At 45.1% G+C, this 15833-nt stretch overlaps 1 protein-coding gene across 3 annotated transcripts in view; it reads right to left on the reverse strand.

Annotated features, from left to right (window-relative positions):
* Window positions 1-15833, reverse strand: part of DOCK5 (dedicator of cytokinesis 5) — a 221546-nt gene that overhangs the window by 131605 nt on the left and 74108 nt on the right. For all 3 annotated transcript variants that reach the window (XM_058720274.1, XM_058720273.1, XM_058720276.1), the window contains exons 3-4: window positions 5928-5968; window positions 717-772 (exon numbers count right to left, since the gene is read on the reverse strand). In XM_058720274.1, coding sequence (XP_058576257.1) covers window positions 717-772; window positions 5928-5968 — 97 coding nt within the window. The remainder of the gene's footprint in view (window positions 1-716; window positions 773-5927; window positions 5969-15833) is intronic.

Raw genomic sequence — 15833 nt, forward strand, 5'->3', positions numbered from 1 at the left:
TGATCCGTTCCACTCTCTATGAGCCCTGGGATGTCAGGCTCTCCTTCCCTCCTTAACTCTCCGGCCCCTGGGCTCACCAACCACACCGTGTCTCTCTCTTCCACTTCAGGCCGAGCGTCTTACTCCTCTTAATGGCCACAGAGGAAGTACTTTCCAGGACACACGGCAGGGTGGATGAAAAATAAGAACATCCAAAACTTGATGGATATTATCTGCAGGCCGTGTTCAGACACGTTGTTTCATAATTTTACATTAAGCTCAACCAACATAGGGCCAGATTTATCGCCCCCAATTTGCACTGGAAAAGTCCAAGGTGCAGTGAGGCTACCTGACTTGTCTAAGCTTTAGTGCTGGTTACTGTAGGGATGCAGCTTGCCCATCTCTGTCCCAAGGGTGACAAATTGGGGGCTCTCAGATCTTACCAGCAAAAGAGTGCCAAAGCTTCACATATGTGCACACATGAGCACACAAACACTCAGTGAGCAGACAGCACAAAAGGAAGGTAAGGGCCCTTCATTCATTCATTGTCCGTCTTTAGGATTCTAGGGAAGGATGCCAGGGAGGAACAATTGTAACAGAAAGAACCACGTCAGGAAAAGGTTTTTATTCACTTCCCTCTTATATGAGAAGAGAGAAATCCTGCGCAAAAGAAACTCTTTAATGATAATTTGACATCTTCACCAACTTCTAGGAGTCTTCCTGGAATTGGAACTTACCCTCGGTCTTCCACAGTTGCCTCCTTCAAATGGATATACGTTTCAGGGAAAATCCCCTACAGAGAGAAGAACTTTGGTTACACGGCTATACGAATCTCAGCGTAAAGAGCACAGAGGGAGGGCATCAGGAATGAATGAGGAAGAAACAGGATGCCTGGACAGTGGCTAGAGTTTGCGGCCAGGCTTGCGGGGGCCGACCATCCTGACTGACACCTAAACGAAAGCATGGCTGAAAAGACAGAAATTAAGAGCTGGGTTCCCAGAGCCTAGGAGAGATGCTTCCCAAGTGGACAGGCAAACATGTCCGGGTCAGCTCAGGGCCGCACTAATGTCAAGGACTTTCACAGTGAGATCCTAAAACCCTCCAGATCGTACCATGAAATGCTTCCCTTTAAATGGTTTCACATAATTAGTGACATGGAGGGCTATGTACTTAGTGGCCCATAAAATTACAGTGATTTTCTAAAACAATCCCTGTCAGCACTTTTACTTAAACCAAATGTGCCCCAAATCAATTAGTTCTAATTATCCAGTCTCAAATGGCTCTCCATTCTATATTCCTAAGAGGCAATTCTCCATCGCTATTGTGACATTGCCCATGGGAGAACCAAGGCCCAGAAGGACCCAAGAGAAAGACTGGAAACCAATCAGTAGAAACTGAAGAAGTGAAGATCAGATCTAACCACCAGAAAGCAGGTCATGGATCTGAGTTTTCCTAAATGCCAACGGCTTCTATTGTTTAACTGGGTGATACATTCATCAAGAAATGGCGAAACTGCCATCTGGAAAAGGCATTGCTGCTCTTTGTTTTAAGGGCAGTTTGCATGCCAGACCAGTAGAAGTAGGAAAAGAGTACATTTAATGGGCACCACTGGCCCAACTGCTCCCAGCCCAGCACCTGCAAAGGTCAGTGCGACCCTGTAGACATTCCGTGTCGGGAGTGGCTGACCGCAAAGGTGGGAGAGGAATATCCTCCTACCTGGGGGACCGGGTCAAAGATGTGTATGTACCCAGCGATCCTTAATGCACTCAGTGACCGACCACTGGGGTCAGTGTGGTGTCCGGTTTCGTGTGCTACGTTTGCCTGAATAATACTCTTCTTTCTCCATTTTAGCCCTTTGTCAACAAAACAGGAAACAGCAAGAAAATCTGAGATGGAGCTGTTCCCACAAGTGGTGATGGCAGGAGAGATCCTGCCACTGCTTGAGTCAAAGGCAAAATGGCCATCCTTTCCTGCCAGGCAGGAAGAACCCCAAAACAAGTACATTACCTTCCCCTCCTCACTTTGAGGAAGGGATAGGCATAGGGTGTCTAAGTAATAAAGTACCATGCCAGTCTGTTATTGAGCAGCCCCAGAACACACACAGGAGCAAGGGGACACTGACCTCTTTCACTACAGAGGAAGGACTCAAAGTCATGTTGGGAAACCGATCAAATGGTTAAAAACAAACAAAAACGGGGAGTGGGAAGTTAGCAAGTGATGAATCACTTAAAGCAATAGTTACGTGGAGCCATATTTGTAGGTTAAAATGCGGTGTAACACTGCTAATCCCAAGGAATATCCTCACAGCAGATTTTTCTCATCAAGAAGGGTAACGGACCAGCTAAAATTTTTTGGGCATTCGTAATCTGATGACTGGTCTCCTCCTAATAACTGGGAGAAGTCCAAATCAAAGACAGAAGCATGTGAAATAAAAACAGTGACTTAGGGGGGCGCCTGGGTGGCGCAGTCGGTTAAGCGTCCGACTTCAGCCAGGTCACGATCTCGCGGTCCGTGAGTTCGAGCCCCGCGTCAGGCTCTGGGCTGACGGCTCGGAGCCTGGAGCCTGTTTCCGATTCTGTGTCTCCCTCTCTCTCTGCCCCTCCCCCGTTCATGCTCTGTCTCTCTCTGTCCCAAAAATAAAATAAAAAACGTTGAAAAAAGATTTAAAAAAAAAAAAAAAAACAGTGACTTATTTTGTAACATCTAAGCAGACTACCAGCAGATGATTTATGCTAAATTTACAGACCTGACGGTTTTCCTGTTAACAGAATATTTATTTCGTTGCATTACCACTCTGTTCTCTGTAGGCATCCTCCCTCCATGAGAGCATACGCCCACCTACAGCCATTTAATTGCTCTGGTAAATCTGAGCCTTGTAGAACTTTTCCTATGCCCATCTGATACACACAAAGGCAGGATGGGGCCCCTATGCGGCTCAGTCAGCTAAGCGTCCTACTCTTGATTTCAGCTCAAGTTATGATCTCATGGTTCATGAGTTTGAGCCCCGCATTGGGCTCCTCGCTGACAGCTCGGAGCCTTCTTGGGATTCCTTCTCTCCCTTTCTTTCCCTCCCCGCTTTCTCTCTCTCTCTCAAAATAAATAAACTTAAAAAAAAAAAAAGTCAGGATAAACTTGGGGGATAGGTTACTGATTTAAAGCCTATCTCATTTTTGACTTTCCTTTCTCAATGCAACTTAAGTCACTTCAGTAAAAAAAATAAACTAATGACTTTCTAGATATTGCCCTTATCCACACTTCCACAATCATGCGGGGATCAATAATCAGTTTCTGCAAAGCTCTTGGCTTCTTCAATTTGTAAAACCACAAGCTCATTTTATCACTGCTCTAAATGGCTAGGTTGGCTGATAAATGACACCCAAAATTTCCATTAAAATAACAGGCCTTTCAAAGAGTTCCTCCCCTAAAGACCGTCAAAGGCAGGAAAACAGCATTAGAAGGGCGTTTCAAATAGGCTGGATCTCTTAATGAAAGGGAGTCAAAAGCTCAACATAATTCATGATGACTATCTGAATTCCCTAGATGCTTCCTGGAGTTCTCCAACAAGAAGATACTTCAACTTAAAAATCAACAAGTAAATGCCAGGTCCTTGTTTGTCCTCCCATTTCATTGAAATGCAACGTTGAATTATCACCGACTTAAAAGAAGCTCTTCCTGAAATCATTCTTCATAAGGCTGAGATTTAAAGTTTAAGGATTTTAAGAAAATGAAGACAAAAAAAAAAATTGAAAAAAACACACCCGGAACTTGTCATTTAGATCCTAGCAAAGCACTCCATTCACTCTTCAAAGACGACAACAAGGGCACTAGTTAAGATGCATTTTGATCTATTAGGACATCACAGGATGCCTTAGAAACCGCGGTCGTCTATGCGCAAAAAGGATCCTCACATTCTGTAACTCTCTGAAAGGGTAGAGTGTGGTCTGGGAGCTTGTTTCAACATGATTCACAATCACCAGTTAAAAATCAAGAATTGTGTTTGTTCTTTAAGTTCATATGACCTTACCTGAGAATGGGTTTTGGTTCATTTTTTTTTAAGTTAGCATTTTTTTTCTTAAAGATTGGGGGTTAAGTGGCATAAATATGCTTGCTCTTTAATAAACTCAGAACTTTAAAACTGTTAACTCCAATCATGTTTTGAAATAACTATCGTTTCTCTAATTGTGAATAAAATAAACACTGATAGGGCTGACCCCATACCAAGCGGCAGGAGTGTCTATAAACGGAGTACAAAGATCCTAAAAGGACGGAAGGTCTTGGATTTAGTCTTATGATGCTTTCATTCACACAAGAACATCCCTGTCGTACATCCCTATTTGACGGTCTAGAAAAATTAAAGTCAGCAAGAGATTAAATGAAAATAATTAAGCTGGAAATGAAAACATGTGGCACAAGAATCAAACTATGGGCAGAAAAATTCAGCATCAGGATTTGGGGCGGGATAAAAAGAACCAAAATTGTGGGAGTTGATACTCGTGTTATGAGCAAATACTCCTTTATTTTGGAAGATTATGAAACTGTCAAAGTTAACAAAATGCGTGTGTGTGCGTGTGTGTGTGTGAAAATACTGCGTATGACATAAAAGCCAAATATACAAAAAGCCTGACCAAAACAGTGGTTTCTGCTTTTCTACCCGCTGAGCTCTCTTGAGAGTTATGTGCCCAGATTACTTGTATCTCATGCTGTGTTTGAAAAATAAGAACTGTGGGTTTTGGGTTGTTCTTGCTTTGTTTTGTTCACTTCCATGATAACATCTGAAATGTTTCTCTTACCCCTTTCCTAATGAGCTATTTTGCATGTGAACTAACTGGGAAATACTATGGCCCGATCAACTCTGCTCTTTCAAAACAAAGTGCTGACTCCATACGCTCCAGAGGGTGCTGCGTCAAAGGAAAAGCACTGACCAGACCTAAAATTAACTGAGGGGGGTATTAACATAACTAATAGATTTTCTGTAGCTTGCTGATGAGTAGTTTTGGCACTGGGTACAGGAACCTGCTAGGGTCAGTATTTTTCAAACTCTCTGCCCATGATGAGATACGTTCTCATGGCAACCCGGTACTTAACTATACATAAAATATAATTTAAAATACAGAAGATACATAAACGTATGAGCCGCAAACAAAAGTTGCATGAAACAGGATTTGTCACAGTGTTCCATTTTCTTTTCTACTTTTCAGAGTTTTGGTGTTTGGAAAATGATGGTTAATAACCCACTAAGTTGATTTCATGACGTATTACTGGGGTTGGGAGGTTCCCGGTTTCGAAACGACGACGCTGGCTTATCCATTTTGTGATAAAGGATAGAATCAAGCAGAAATGGGGGGACGCTTTAGTTCTGGGATGTAAGCATTGCAGCCCAAGGATTAAGAAGAAGCACGGGTCCCCCTGAAAGAGACAGCCAACAATAACAATGTCACTGTATCACCACCCTTTTTAGCTTGAGGGACAGAAAGCAAAATGCCCGACACAGTGTGTGAATTCACCTCTGGCCTCTATCCTTGAGGTGGCAGGTAGGAATACGGCCAATGGGACTTGTGCCATTTTACCTAAACATTGAGGTCAGAGAATGTGTTTTCAGGTCTAAAGAAGAACCATCACAGAGAACACAAACTAGGTCTAGAGACAGCAATGAGCAGAAAATGAGTAACACAAAACTAGCAGACAGATTCAAATTAAAAATGGAATGATAGGGGCGCCTGGGTGGCTCGGTCGGTTAAGCGTCCGACTTCGGCTCAGGTCACGATCTCGCGGTCCATGAGTTCGAGCCCCGCGTCAGGCTCTGGGCTGATGGCCCAGAGCCTGGAGCCTGCTTCCGATTCTGTGTCTCCCTCTCTCTCTGCCCCTCCCCCGTTCATGCTCTGTCTCTCTCTGTCTCAAAAATAATAAAATAAACGTTAAAAAAAAAAAAATGGAATGATACACCATACCTTTTTCGATTTATTTTGGAGGGTATATCCTCTGTACCAACCTGTCAGGGCATAAGAAAACATAGTCTTTTAAGTTATCTGAGATAATATAAAGATATCAGCAATATACATCCTCCCATTCTATCAGAACATTGGCCTGGAACCCAGGGGGCAATTAGCAGACTATTTAGAATATGTGCAGTTTGGGTTTATTACACAGTCAAAATTTAGATCTATAGGAGAGCTTTATTTTCTCCATAGGTAAAGGATTTAGAATTCAAATAGAATCATGACTCATCTCCGCTCCTTTAGAGGAAGGATAGAACAACAACAACAACAAAACAAGACGGAAGGCAGGTCAACCTCATAATATCTTAATACCTTAGCCATTCATTGTTTTTGCATGAATGAATAAGACTTTCATCGATATGTATAAATTCAAAAGTCACCCTACACTACTAAATAAAGTAAATATTTTAATCATTTATATAGTGTTTCTCTTATCTAAATTCTCAGGTGAAGAACCACTATTCTACAACAATTTAAAAAAAATTTTTTAGTGTATTCATTTACAAGACAGAGAGAGACAGAGCATGAGTGGGGGAGGGGCAGAGAGAGAGGGAGACACAGAATCCGAAGCAGGCTTCAGGCTCCGAGCCATCAGCACAGAGCCCGACGCGGGGCTGGAACTCACGGACCGTGAGATCATGACCTGAGCCGAAGTCGGACGCTCAACCGACTGAGCCACCCAGGCGCCCCTCTACAACAATTTTAAATGGCAATAGCACATCTCACATACACAAACATTTGCACCTAAAAAAGTTGAAACAAACAAATAGTAAAACAATGTTTTAAACAATTCTTGGCAATGCTATATACACCCCCAACAATAGAAAAAAACAATTGTTTGCTTGATGAGGCTTTGAATAAAGGCTTTCACTTCTTTATAAAATTTCAATAAATACACATACACCAATGGATGCTTCTCTACCCTCTATCTGGTAGAGGGAATACACAATTTAATCTGTCCATCAACAGATAACTTACATTAAATATTTATTGGACACCTACTAGAGGTAATTTACTGTAATGATTTTCCTCATTCCCCACGTCCATCAGGCATCAAGCTGGTCATCTTGCCTAAGTAACCCCGGCTGGAAGTGGAATATATGTGTAAAGCAGCCATATACATACGGTGAGTAGATGCAAACCGTACTTAAAGCGTCAGGCATCTGCCAACAGGGTTCTAGAACCCTCTTGTAATTTGTTCCATGCGAAATCGCCCAGAAAACAGACGCACAATCTGTTCCGGGTGTATTGCAAGAAGAAAGCTGAATTTGAGCACAGGCTTAACAACATTTTCACAAGTTTCTAAGCTGTCAGCATTCAAACCTTTAAAAGGATTCGGCTATATTTTTTTACGGGAAAGAATAGGGTCCTATGTTGTGAAAGCGTTCCAGGTTCGCATCAAGGCCCAAGGTGGGGAAAAAGATATCTGAACAGGAAACCCTGCTCCCAATTTAGGATGCCAAAGGGCACAAGAGAGCCAGCTGCTAGAACACCAAGCCAGACATCACTGGCTGGTTTTTCTGCCACAGGACAATGCCTTCGCCTCAATCAATGGCTTCAGCCTCATCCTGGCGTGGGGGAGGGGCAGGCAAGCTGAGAAACAATAGTCTCTTCCAAGCACTTTTCGGCGCCCTGTGTCCTACCAAACCGAGATGGAACCGTTTGGACTTTGCTCCACTGTCAGAGAGGAATTTCTCTGTACTTCTGTAAACAGTATTTTTGTGCAGCCATTCATCACAGAATTATGCTTTCTAAACCCGTCATTTTTGAAAGCTTTTTTTTTTTTTTAAACCTCCTAAATCTTCTCTAGAATTGTGGTTTGCGTCCAGCCCCCAACTAAAGGCCCGAAATTATCACACTGAATTTGTAGCACGTTCATTTTGCTTGGTATTAGGCGGCAGCACAGTACTCTCTCTCTGCAGTTTTCGTGTTACTGTCAGGACTCCGTAAGTTCACCTGCTAATACCTGCAAGGGATATAAATAAGCAAGAACACCGTTTTCCAACTGATCCCAATATTTAAGACAAGAGAAGCATAGGCAAATATGGTGTGCTTTTAGGCTTCCAAATGCATCGCAATGCAAAGAGACAGCGAAGGCTACATCAAACGAGCAGCTGTGATTCAGGAGGAAACTGGTGAGAATCTCGGATGCTTTTTAAAATTACTTTTTAAGGGGCGCCTGGGTGGCTCAGTCGGTTAAGCGTCCGACTTCAGCTCAGGTCACGATCTCACGGTCCGTGAGTTCGAGCCCCGCATCGGGCTCTGGGCTGATGGCTCAGAGCCTGGAGCCTGCTTCCGATTCTGTCTCCCTCTCTCTCTCTGCCTCTCCCCCATTCATGCTCTCTCTCTCTCTGTCTCAAAAATAAATAAACATTAAAATTACTTTAAAAAAAAATTACTTTTTTTTTTTGACGTTTATTTATTATTGAGAGATAGAGAGACACAGAGCATGAGCAGGGGAGGGGTAGAGAGAGGAGGAGACACAGAACCCGAAGCAGGCTCCAGGCTCCGAGCTGTCAGCACAGAGCCAGAAGCGGGGCTCGAACCCACAAACCGCGAGGACATAACCTGAGCTGAAGTTGGTCGCCTAACCAACTGAGCCACCCAGGCGCCCCTAAAATCCGGACATTATCGGGGCACCTGGGTGGCTCATTCAGTTCAGCGTCTGACTTCAGCTCAGGTCATGATCTCGCGGTTTGTGAGTTCAAGCCCCGCATCGGGCTCTGTGTTGACAGCTCGGAGCCTGGAGCCTGCTTCGGTTTCTATGTCTCCCTCCCTCTCTCTCCCTGAATACACAGAACAGATTGGTGGTTGCCCGGACGGCGGGGGTGGACGGGAGGGCGAAATGTGTGAAGGGAGTCGAAAGGTACAAACTTCTAGTTATAAAATAATGAAGTCACGGGGATGTCATGTGCAGCAGGGCAACCGTCGTTAATGATACCGTGTTGAGTATTTGAAACTTGCTGAGAGAGTAAGTCTTGAAGCTTCTCATCACAAGGGAAAAGGGTTTCGCAACTACTATGCTAATGGATGTTAACAACACTTACTGTGATGAACAGTTTGCAATAAACACAGATATGGAATCGTTATGTTGTACACCTGGAAAAAAATGTGCTTCAATCACACCTCAAGAAAACAAAAGCAGGGCGGGGCGAGGGGGGGTGGGGGGAGAGCTTCTGACAACCGTGGTGAACATCAAAAGCGATTCCAGGCAAAGCATGGTTCTTCCATTCGGGCACCCGGTCATTTCTGTTTTCCTGGGACCGCCCCAATCCAGGATAAAAATCCGTCCCCTCCGAAACGAACACGCCTGAGAGTTCCTAATTCCACGGGCAAAGTTGCTTCTTTTATCCCGTAGATGTATACATCACCTACGCTGATACAAAAAGTAAAAATACAGGGGCGCCTGGGTGGCTCAGTCAGTTGAGCGACTGACTTCAGCTCAGAGGTCATGATCTCGCGGTCCGTGAGTTCGAGCCCCGCGTCGGGCTCTGTGCTGACAGCTCAGAGCCTGGAGCCTGTTTCGGATTCTGTGTCTCCCTCTCTCTCTGACCCTCCCTCGTTCATGCTCTGTCTCCCTCTGTCTCAAAAATAAACATTAAAAAAAAAGTAAAAAAAAAAAAAAAGTAAAAATACAGAAATAAGATGACCTCATATAATGGCAGTACTGAGAAGCGTTCAAGGAGAGGAACATGGCGGGATGACTAGTAACATGGTACATTACTTTAGATAAGGTGATCAAGCTTTCCTTGAGAGAATCGGAATGGAACCAGTCATAAAATGGGAGAAGGCAATTAGAAGGTAGTCCGAGGGAGGCATGATTCTCAACCCTGGCTGCCCATTAGGTTTACCAGAGAAGTTTTTAAAATGCTGACGCCTGAGCCACATCCCAAATATTCTGATTTAATTGGACGCACGTGGGACCCAAGCCGAGCGCTTCTAAAAAGATCCTCGGGTGATGCTGATGGGCAGCCAGGATCGATCGTCAGAGCTATCACACGCCATGGGGGAACTTCGTTTGTTTTCTAAGCACAATGGGAAGCCATCGGAAGGTTCTAAATGACATCATCATGCTTTGTGCTTTTAAAACATTATGCTGGCTCTTACATAAGAATGGACTGTGGGAGGTGAGACATAGTGGAAAGAGGAACATCAGGGAGACTAGTAGGTAAAGTGAAAATGGGGAGAGATGAAAAGATGCTAGACCCATTTTGAATCAACAGGCGTTGCTCATGATTTCGCTGGGAACAGCCATGACCCAAGGGATGAAAGGCAAATATTCAAGGGCATTCAAATGCTGGGTTTAAGCAACGGAGTGGCTACAATTAATTCTTCGGGATAGGGAGATTGAAAGGAGGAAAGCACTGGGGAATGGGAGGCAGATTCAGGACATGTATCTTGGCCCCTCTGCTTCCCTTCCTGAACAAGTAAACCCTGAGCCATTTCGTAGGACAGGGCAATTTAGGCATTTGCAAGGGGGGTGGGGGAGGCCATCCGCACAGGGACCAGACTGGCAGGGCATGTCAGACCCCAGGCAGAACAAAGTACGCATCCATGGGGACTGGGGGATCTGCAAGAAGGTGAAGAGAAGGGCATCCATGCCCAGGCCGTGGGGATGGGGAATGGTGAAATGATACGAGTTATCAGAGAGAGGATAGGCTGAGGAGAATGTCTGTGCGGGAGGAGGTGTGGTAATCGAGACAGATTATTTCCATACCGCGGAACTGATGAAATCGGTAAGTATCATAATTTACTGGAATATTAATACTGGAAGCCAGGTCTCTTACTCTCAATGGAAGGGAGTTACACGAAAGGGAAAAAACTAGAATGAACTCTGAGATGCCGGACCGGAACTGAAGGCGCCCATGTGTACGCGTGCCTTCAAAAACAGGCAGAGAGGTCAAAATCAATGGCTGTGTTAACCTGTATTTATACACTCACGCCCATTATCCCTAGCTCTGCTGATACCTACTAGCTCTTACGTTTCTTTTTTTTTTTTTTTTTAATTTTTTTTTTTAACGTTTATTTATTTTTGAGACAGAGAGAGAGACAGAGCATGAACGGGGGAGGGGCAGAGAGAGAGGGAGACACAGAATCGGAAACAGGCTCCAGGCTCTGAGCCATCAGCCCAGAGCCTGACGTGGGGCTCGAACTCACAGACTGTGAGATCGTGACCTGAGCCGAAGTCGGACGCTTAACCGACTGAGCCACCCAGGCGCCCCATAGCTCTTACGTTTCTAACCCTGATACAGATGATCGCGAGCTCAGAAACGAAGCTATGGAACTGGACTGGAGAGCAACCAGTCCAGGATGAAGCAGGAAGGCAGAAGGTTCCATTGACGAGCAAATCCAGGAAAATGAGCGGAGCTGCAGAATCATCTCATTTGTCTGGACATACGAGGAGGAGCTAAATACTTCTGTCAGGATGTCTGGATCTGAAAAAGAAGTAGGTCCACAGGGCACCACGTACAGAAGACACTTCTAGAGAAACATTATTCAAGACAGGAAATGCAATCAAAAGACATTCCACAGCATCCACTGTTTCTCCTACATAGACCCTATCATCTAGATGATAGCTTTTTAAAAGAAATTATATTGCATTTATACTGGGAGATCTCTATGCGGCACAGACAGGTATATGGGTGGTTGGTGGGGAGTGTAAGAGAGTTAAATCGTTATCTTCCATAAGAAGCAGTTATGAAACAAAAATGCAAATGGAAATATCAAGTCACAGAAGCGTGGTTCTTTGGAAATGAAAAAGCATATATACTACAAAAACTGGCTGAAAGAGTTGAAAGCAGAACCAGAAACCAAGAGGAGGTGTGACGGGACTGCTGTGTATCATTATAAACTTGCTAGAAACGGCCTGGCCTTTAAGATTATATGCATTTCTGACAAGGATAAAATTGAAAATTAAGGGTAAAGAGTAAAGCTGATAAGCCCTGGTCAGCCAGGACCTGGCAAAGGCAAAATTATAGGGAAAGAAAACAGAACAAGGCTGAGGGTCGTGTTGATACAGAGGGACGCTGGCGAATTTGGGGGGACAGGGGGAGGGGTGCAGATAGGACTGTTCTGTGTCTTGTGGCGGCATTTCCTGAGTGCATGCATTTGTCAAAATCTGTACTCGGGGCGCCTGGGTGGCTCAGTTGGTGAAGCGTCCGACTTCGGCTCAGGTCACGATCTCACGGTCCGTGAGTTCGAGCCCCGCGTCGGGCTCTGTGCTGACAGCTCAGAGCCTGGAGCCCGTTTCAGATTCTGTGTCTCCCTCTCTCTCTGCCCCTCCCCCGTTCATGCTCTGTCTCTCTCTGTCTCAAAAATAAATAAACATTAAAAAAAAAAAAATCTGTACTCCAAACAGGATGAATTCAACTCAGTACAAATGACGTATTTTTTAAAAGTGAGAAATGACTCTACGCCCACTAGGATGGTTAAAGTTAAAAAGACTGTACCAAGTGCTGGTACAGATACGGGCAATTAGAATTCTCTCACATTGCGGGTAGTTTCACATCAGATTAAACATACACATGACCTATGACCTAGCAGTATCTCTGCTTGGAAGTATTCACCCAAGACCAGTATACGTAAGTGACGGATCACTAAATTCCACTCCTCAAGCTAGTATTACACTGTATTAGTGTTATACTAAGACACGCATAATCCCATTTATATACAGTTGAAGAGCCGGAAAACTTACACATGGTGACCTACTTTGGAGCGGCAGTTGCTTTTTGGAGCGGGAATTGTGTGGAAGAAGGCAACAGGGTGCTCTTTGGGGCAAGGGAAACATTCTACATCTTGACTGGGAGGATTAGGTACATGGAGTGCATTCGTTCATCAAGATTCATTGAACTGAATACCTAAGATGAGTATATTTTACTGTACATGAATTTTACTGCAATTTTTTTTTAATTTTTTTTTTTTAATGTTTATTTATTTTTGAGACCGAGAGAGACAGAGCATGAACAGGGGAGGGGCAGAGAGAGAGAGGGAGACACAGAATCTGAAACAGGCTCTAGGCTCTGAGCTGTCAGCACAGAGCCCGACGCGGGGCTCGAACTCACGGACTGTGAGATCATGACCTGAGCCAAAGTCAGACGCTTACCCGACCAAGCCACCCAGGCGCCCCTGCAATTTTTAAAAGCCATGCAAAACTTTACACTATCAAATGAGCATGGCAAAGTGAGCACCTCAATGGGGCACCGGGGTGGCTCAGTCAGTTGAGTGTCTGACTCTGGATGTGGGCTCAGGTCATGATCTCACAGTTCATGAGTTCAGGTCCCGCACTGGGCTCTGTGCTGACAGTGTGGAGCCTGCTTGGAATTCTCTCTTTCTTCCTCTCTCTGTGCCCCGCCCCAGCTCTCTCTCTCTCTCTCTCTCTCAAAATAAATAAACTTTATAGGAAGAAACAAACCAAAACAAAGTAAGCACCTCAAGGTGATCTAGAATTCCATGATAATGACATTGCTCCCAAATATTACTGAATATTTTTGTCCGAAAATGCCTCCGAAAGCAGTGAGGCATGTATGAAAAAAAAAAAAAATCACAGGACCATTTTTCCACCATTTTTATTTTAACCGTGCCTCCTTAAAACATCATTGATCTTCACTGCTCATTCTGTGCTCCAAGGCGAATCTGAACGAGTTTTGCTATTTCCAAAAGTTCAGCCACAGATTGGAGATTCATTCGCTCATTCAACAGAGAGATGCCAAGAGAGCGAGACGTACGACGTCTCCACCCTTCCGAGTCTTGCTTTATGATGGGAAGAAAAACACAAGTACCCATAAGCCCCAGCAAATAACCAAGTAACTGCACATGGGGCTAAATGGTATTAAGGAAGGAGAGTAATGTGGGGGAGTGATGAGTGGGGGTGGGGCTGCCTTAGAAAGTGTGGTTCCAAACTCTCTTGGAGGGGCGACTGGAGCCAAGGATTTACATCACCAACGTGGCCATTCATTTATTATACATAAAAACACTGGGGGCTCCTGGGTGGCTCAGTTGCTTAAGCGTGGGACTTCGGCTCAGGCCATGGTCTCGCGGTCTGTGAGTTCGCGCCCCGCGTCGTGCTATGCGCTGACAGCTCAGACCCCGAAGCCTGCTTCAGATTCTGTGTCTCCCTCTCTCTCTGTCCCTCCCCCGCTCATGCTCTGTCTCTCTGTCTCTTAATAACAAATAAACGTTTAAAAGAAAAAAAAAAAACACTCACTGAATGCCAGCAGCCCAGACGTCGTCTTCAAGGAGGAAGGAAATAGATCCATAAACAAATCATTAAATACAAAGGGCTTCTAATGGGAAGGCTGGAAGACACTGGCACACAGAGGGAGAATTATGAATGTCCTGAAGACTCCAAAGGCAATTGCTGAGGGGGATTCAGGACTCCTGCACCATAAAAGCATTATTTAGATGTGTAACTCATGGAGTTTTGTAAAATCTCTCATTTTGCAATCCCACAATGAATTAGCCAACACGCCCCCCCCCCACAAGAACAGTAAAGAGTTTTTATTCTGTAAAATATACATAAAATTTACTCTTTTAGCCATTTTGAGGTATTCGGTTCAGTGGCGCTAAGTACATTCACGATGTTGTGATAATGTTGAGATCCCCGGAATTAAAGGCAAAAAACCAGACAGGGAGCTCTTGTTTATACGCACCATGACATGGGGGAGGGGAAGGGCCAGAGATGATCCCCAGAGGGAGAGCATGTGATAAATCCTGTTCTTTTTAAGTGTCCCCTGGGTCTGGGAGTTTGCTGGGTATATGGCACGGTTAATCAGGCCAAGGTCAAAGGTCCATCCCCTGTGGCCCAGGGAAACCTGTCCGGGTTCGCTGGCTGGTTTCCATGGCCAAAGCCTGCCCTCCCATCCCCGAGCCAATGCTCCTCAAAGAGATGGCTGGGGTCCCTCCGGGGAAGCTGGTGAGCTGGAACAGCTGGGTGCAAACTCCTCAGAGGACAGACAGATACAGCTCACTGTCGGATCCTGGTTCCTAGGCGGGCCAGAGCTCTCACTGCCGGCCAGAGCCTCCAACCGCAGGATGCGCGCTTCCCAAAGGCAATGGGCAGCTCACCAGTGCTTTTGGAAATGAGGTCAAAGGCAGAAATGAAAAGGATGCAAAGGCAGTCAAAGGTGATTCAAGCCCGTTATACCTGTTTGGGAGACAAATCAGGCTTCCCAGTGAAATATCTTCGCTCACTTTTGTGCCTTTACGATACACAGATAGATGTTGTTAAGTCTGAGCTCCAAGGGAACTCAGAGTCCCCTGAAATTTAACACCCTTACTTAAAAAAGAGGAAACACAAGCAAGGAATGGGAAAGGTTGTACAGAGTCAACCAGCGACTTAGAATCTAAGCTGAGAATGCAAACACAGGTCTCCTGCCGCCCAGGGGAAGGAAGCCCGGCCATGGAATCCAACCGGTAGAAAACCCATGCACACTAGCATGCCAAGTCAGTGGAAAAGAAAGAGATGTGGTTTCCGTCTTTCACTTTATTTCTTGAGTGAACAGGAAAGAGCCCCGTCTTTGCGGTACCTGGCACATCGCGGGCAATCCGTAACGCTTAAATGGCTGTATCAGAGAAGGTCTTGTGAGCGAGCCAGTGGTCATGGACAGAACAGATGAATGCAAGGCCAGACCCGTGCAATAAAATCTGCACCTCTAAAACCAGACCCCAAAGCGAGGTCTGAGCAAGGCGTGGGGTCCCATGCCCAACGGGCCAGAGCTGGGCAGACCCTAAGCACCAGCCTGGAGGCCAGAATGTCCAGAAAAGAGGCGGCGTGGCTCCTTATGAAGACTCATCTGAAGTGAAAAAGCCCGGTTCTGTGCTCACCAGGTCTGCGGGACTCCATTTCTTCAGCTGTGAAAG

This window comes from Neofelis nebulosa, chromosome 3 (assembly GCF_028018385.1).
Source record: "Neofelis nebulosa isolate mNeoNeb1 chromosome 3, mNeoNeb1.pri, whole genome shotgun sequence".
NCBI lineage: Eukaryota > Metazoa > Chordata > Mammalia > Carnivora > Felidae > Neofelis > Neofelis nebulosa.